At 41.3% G+C, this 1,703-nt stretch overlaps 1 protein-coding gene across 1 annotated transcript in view; it reads right to left on the bottom strand.

Annotated features, from left to right (window-relative positions):
- CSUI_005799 (uncharacterized protein) overlaps positions 1–1,703 on the bottom strand; it is a gene marked incomplete at its 3' end in the record, with an annotated part of 12,037 nt that overhangs the window by 6,429 nt on the left and 3,905 nt on the right. Inside the window, exons 2-3 of the mRNA XM_068065969.1 lie at positions 1,428–1,498; positions 263–728 (exon numbers count right to left, since the gene is read on the bottom strand). Of these exons, the coding sequence (XP_067922056.1) occupies positions 263–728; positions 1,428–1,498 (537 nt within the window). The remainder of the gene's footprint in view (positions 1–262; positions 729–1,427; positions 1,499–1,703) is intronic.

Raw genomic sequence — 1,703 nt, 5'->3', positions numbered from 1 at the left:
AATGAGAAGAAGAAGAAGAGATCAAGGTAGAAGATAGAGATGCACTGTGACACTGCTTTTCATATAAGAAGTGAAGGTCCTCTCTCTGTCTTATCCAAGATGAGAGAGAGAGAGAAAGAGCTACAGAGAAAACAGACCCAGATAAAGATACAGGGATAGATGAAAGATAGATGAAAGATAGATAGAAAAAGGCTAGACGGGGTAGGTTTACGTCCCCACTCTCATGGAGACACCTCGTGTTTTCTCCTTGTCTAGTTTATACCTTGTCTTTTGCTTCCTTCATACATGTGAGGACAAGAACGTTATCTCCTTCCCTCTCTTTTTCTTTGTCGTCTTGATCTTCCTCAATTCTTTCCTCTGGACTCGTCGTATCATCATCCTTCTCTTCTTTCTTTGAAACAGGCTCCGATTCGCCAAAAGAAGAAGAAAAAGAAGAGATCCGAATTCTCCCTTCATCCGCAATGAGAGGTATAGCCCTCGCTTCCATGAGGAGAGCCGCGGCGAGGGGAAGGATCCCTTGTTGGAGACACTCTTCAAAGGCTGTAAGTAATCCTAAGAAATACTGGATTTGCTTGAGATACTTTAAGCGAGACTGAAGCTCTTCTTGACTTTTCTTCTGCTGAATGGCACGTAGGGATGGAACTACCAGGCGCTGTCTTACCGACACCAACAGCCGACCTGCCTCTCTCAGCTTCTCTTCAACACCGCGCGTATCACACTCCAACTCTCTGTTAAGAGAAAGAAAGAAAGAAAGAGGAGAAAGAAAGAGAGAAAGAAAGAGGAGAAAGAAAGAGGAGAAAGAAAGAAAACAGATAGATAGATTCGAGGTAGATAGGCAGATAGATGTGAATGTGTGCGATGCATAGGCCATACAGGTGCATGTATGTAGGCAAAGGTGGTATTGACGAGCGAATATAGCTAGTTAGAGGACCCTATAGACATCTGTGTATGTATGTAGACAGATAGATATGTGAAGTAAGGTGTATGTGAAGAGTGAGGATTGAGAGATAATGCGCAGAAGGAAAGTAGGAAGGAAAAAAGACTGCTAGACGTGACTGACCTAGAAGGAAGATAAACTCGAATGCCTTACGAAACAAGATCCAATCCTTACATATCAAACTCTACAAAAATGATCTAAAAAGGAGTAGAAAGATATCGATCGACCACTACATGAATCTATCTATCTATCTATATCTAGATATGTATTTATATCAACTATCGACCTGTAGAGCGGCAAACAGAAGGTTGTCGTCTCTTCTTTCTTCACATGACGCACACAATAAGCTAAGGCGAGAGACTCGTAAGCTACAAGAATAGAGATATACACATATACACACATACAGATAGATTAAAGATAGATTAAAGATAGATAGATTAAAGATAGATAGATTGAAGATAGATTAAAGATAGATGTAGGGCTGACGTACCTGAGAGCTTGTGCACTAGTTAGGAGATCTTTTTGTCTCTCTCCAACACACCTGGCGAGATGCGCCTCCACCTACACAGAAAGAGAAAGAAGAAAAAGAAGAGACAGAGAGAGAGAGACAGTGATGTGTGAGGGTGGAGAGTAAGAGAGTTGATTGAGTGCAGGCAAAAAGACATTCCGCTCTCCTAGCCTTCGATAGAAACGTCTCTTATGAATCCCTACAAGTCCAAAGAAAAAATAGATCTACATAGATCCATGCATATATATATAGAGAGAG

Source organism: Cystoisospora suis (assembly GCF_002600585.1).
Source record: "Cystoisospora suis strain Wien I chromosome Unknown contig_2812, whole genome shotgun sequence".
Taxonomy (NCBI): domain Eukaryota; phylum Apicomplexa; class Conoidasida; order Eucoccidiorida; family Sarcocystidae; genus Cystoisospora; species Cystoisospora suis.
Note: the sequence above shows the minus strand (reverse complement) of the source record. Positions and strands in the feature narration are given on the sequence as shown.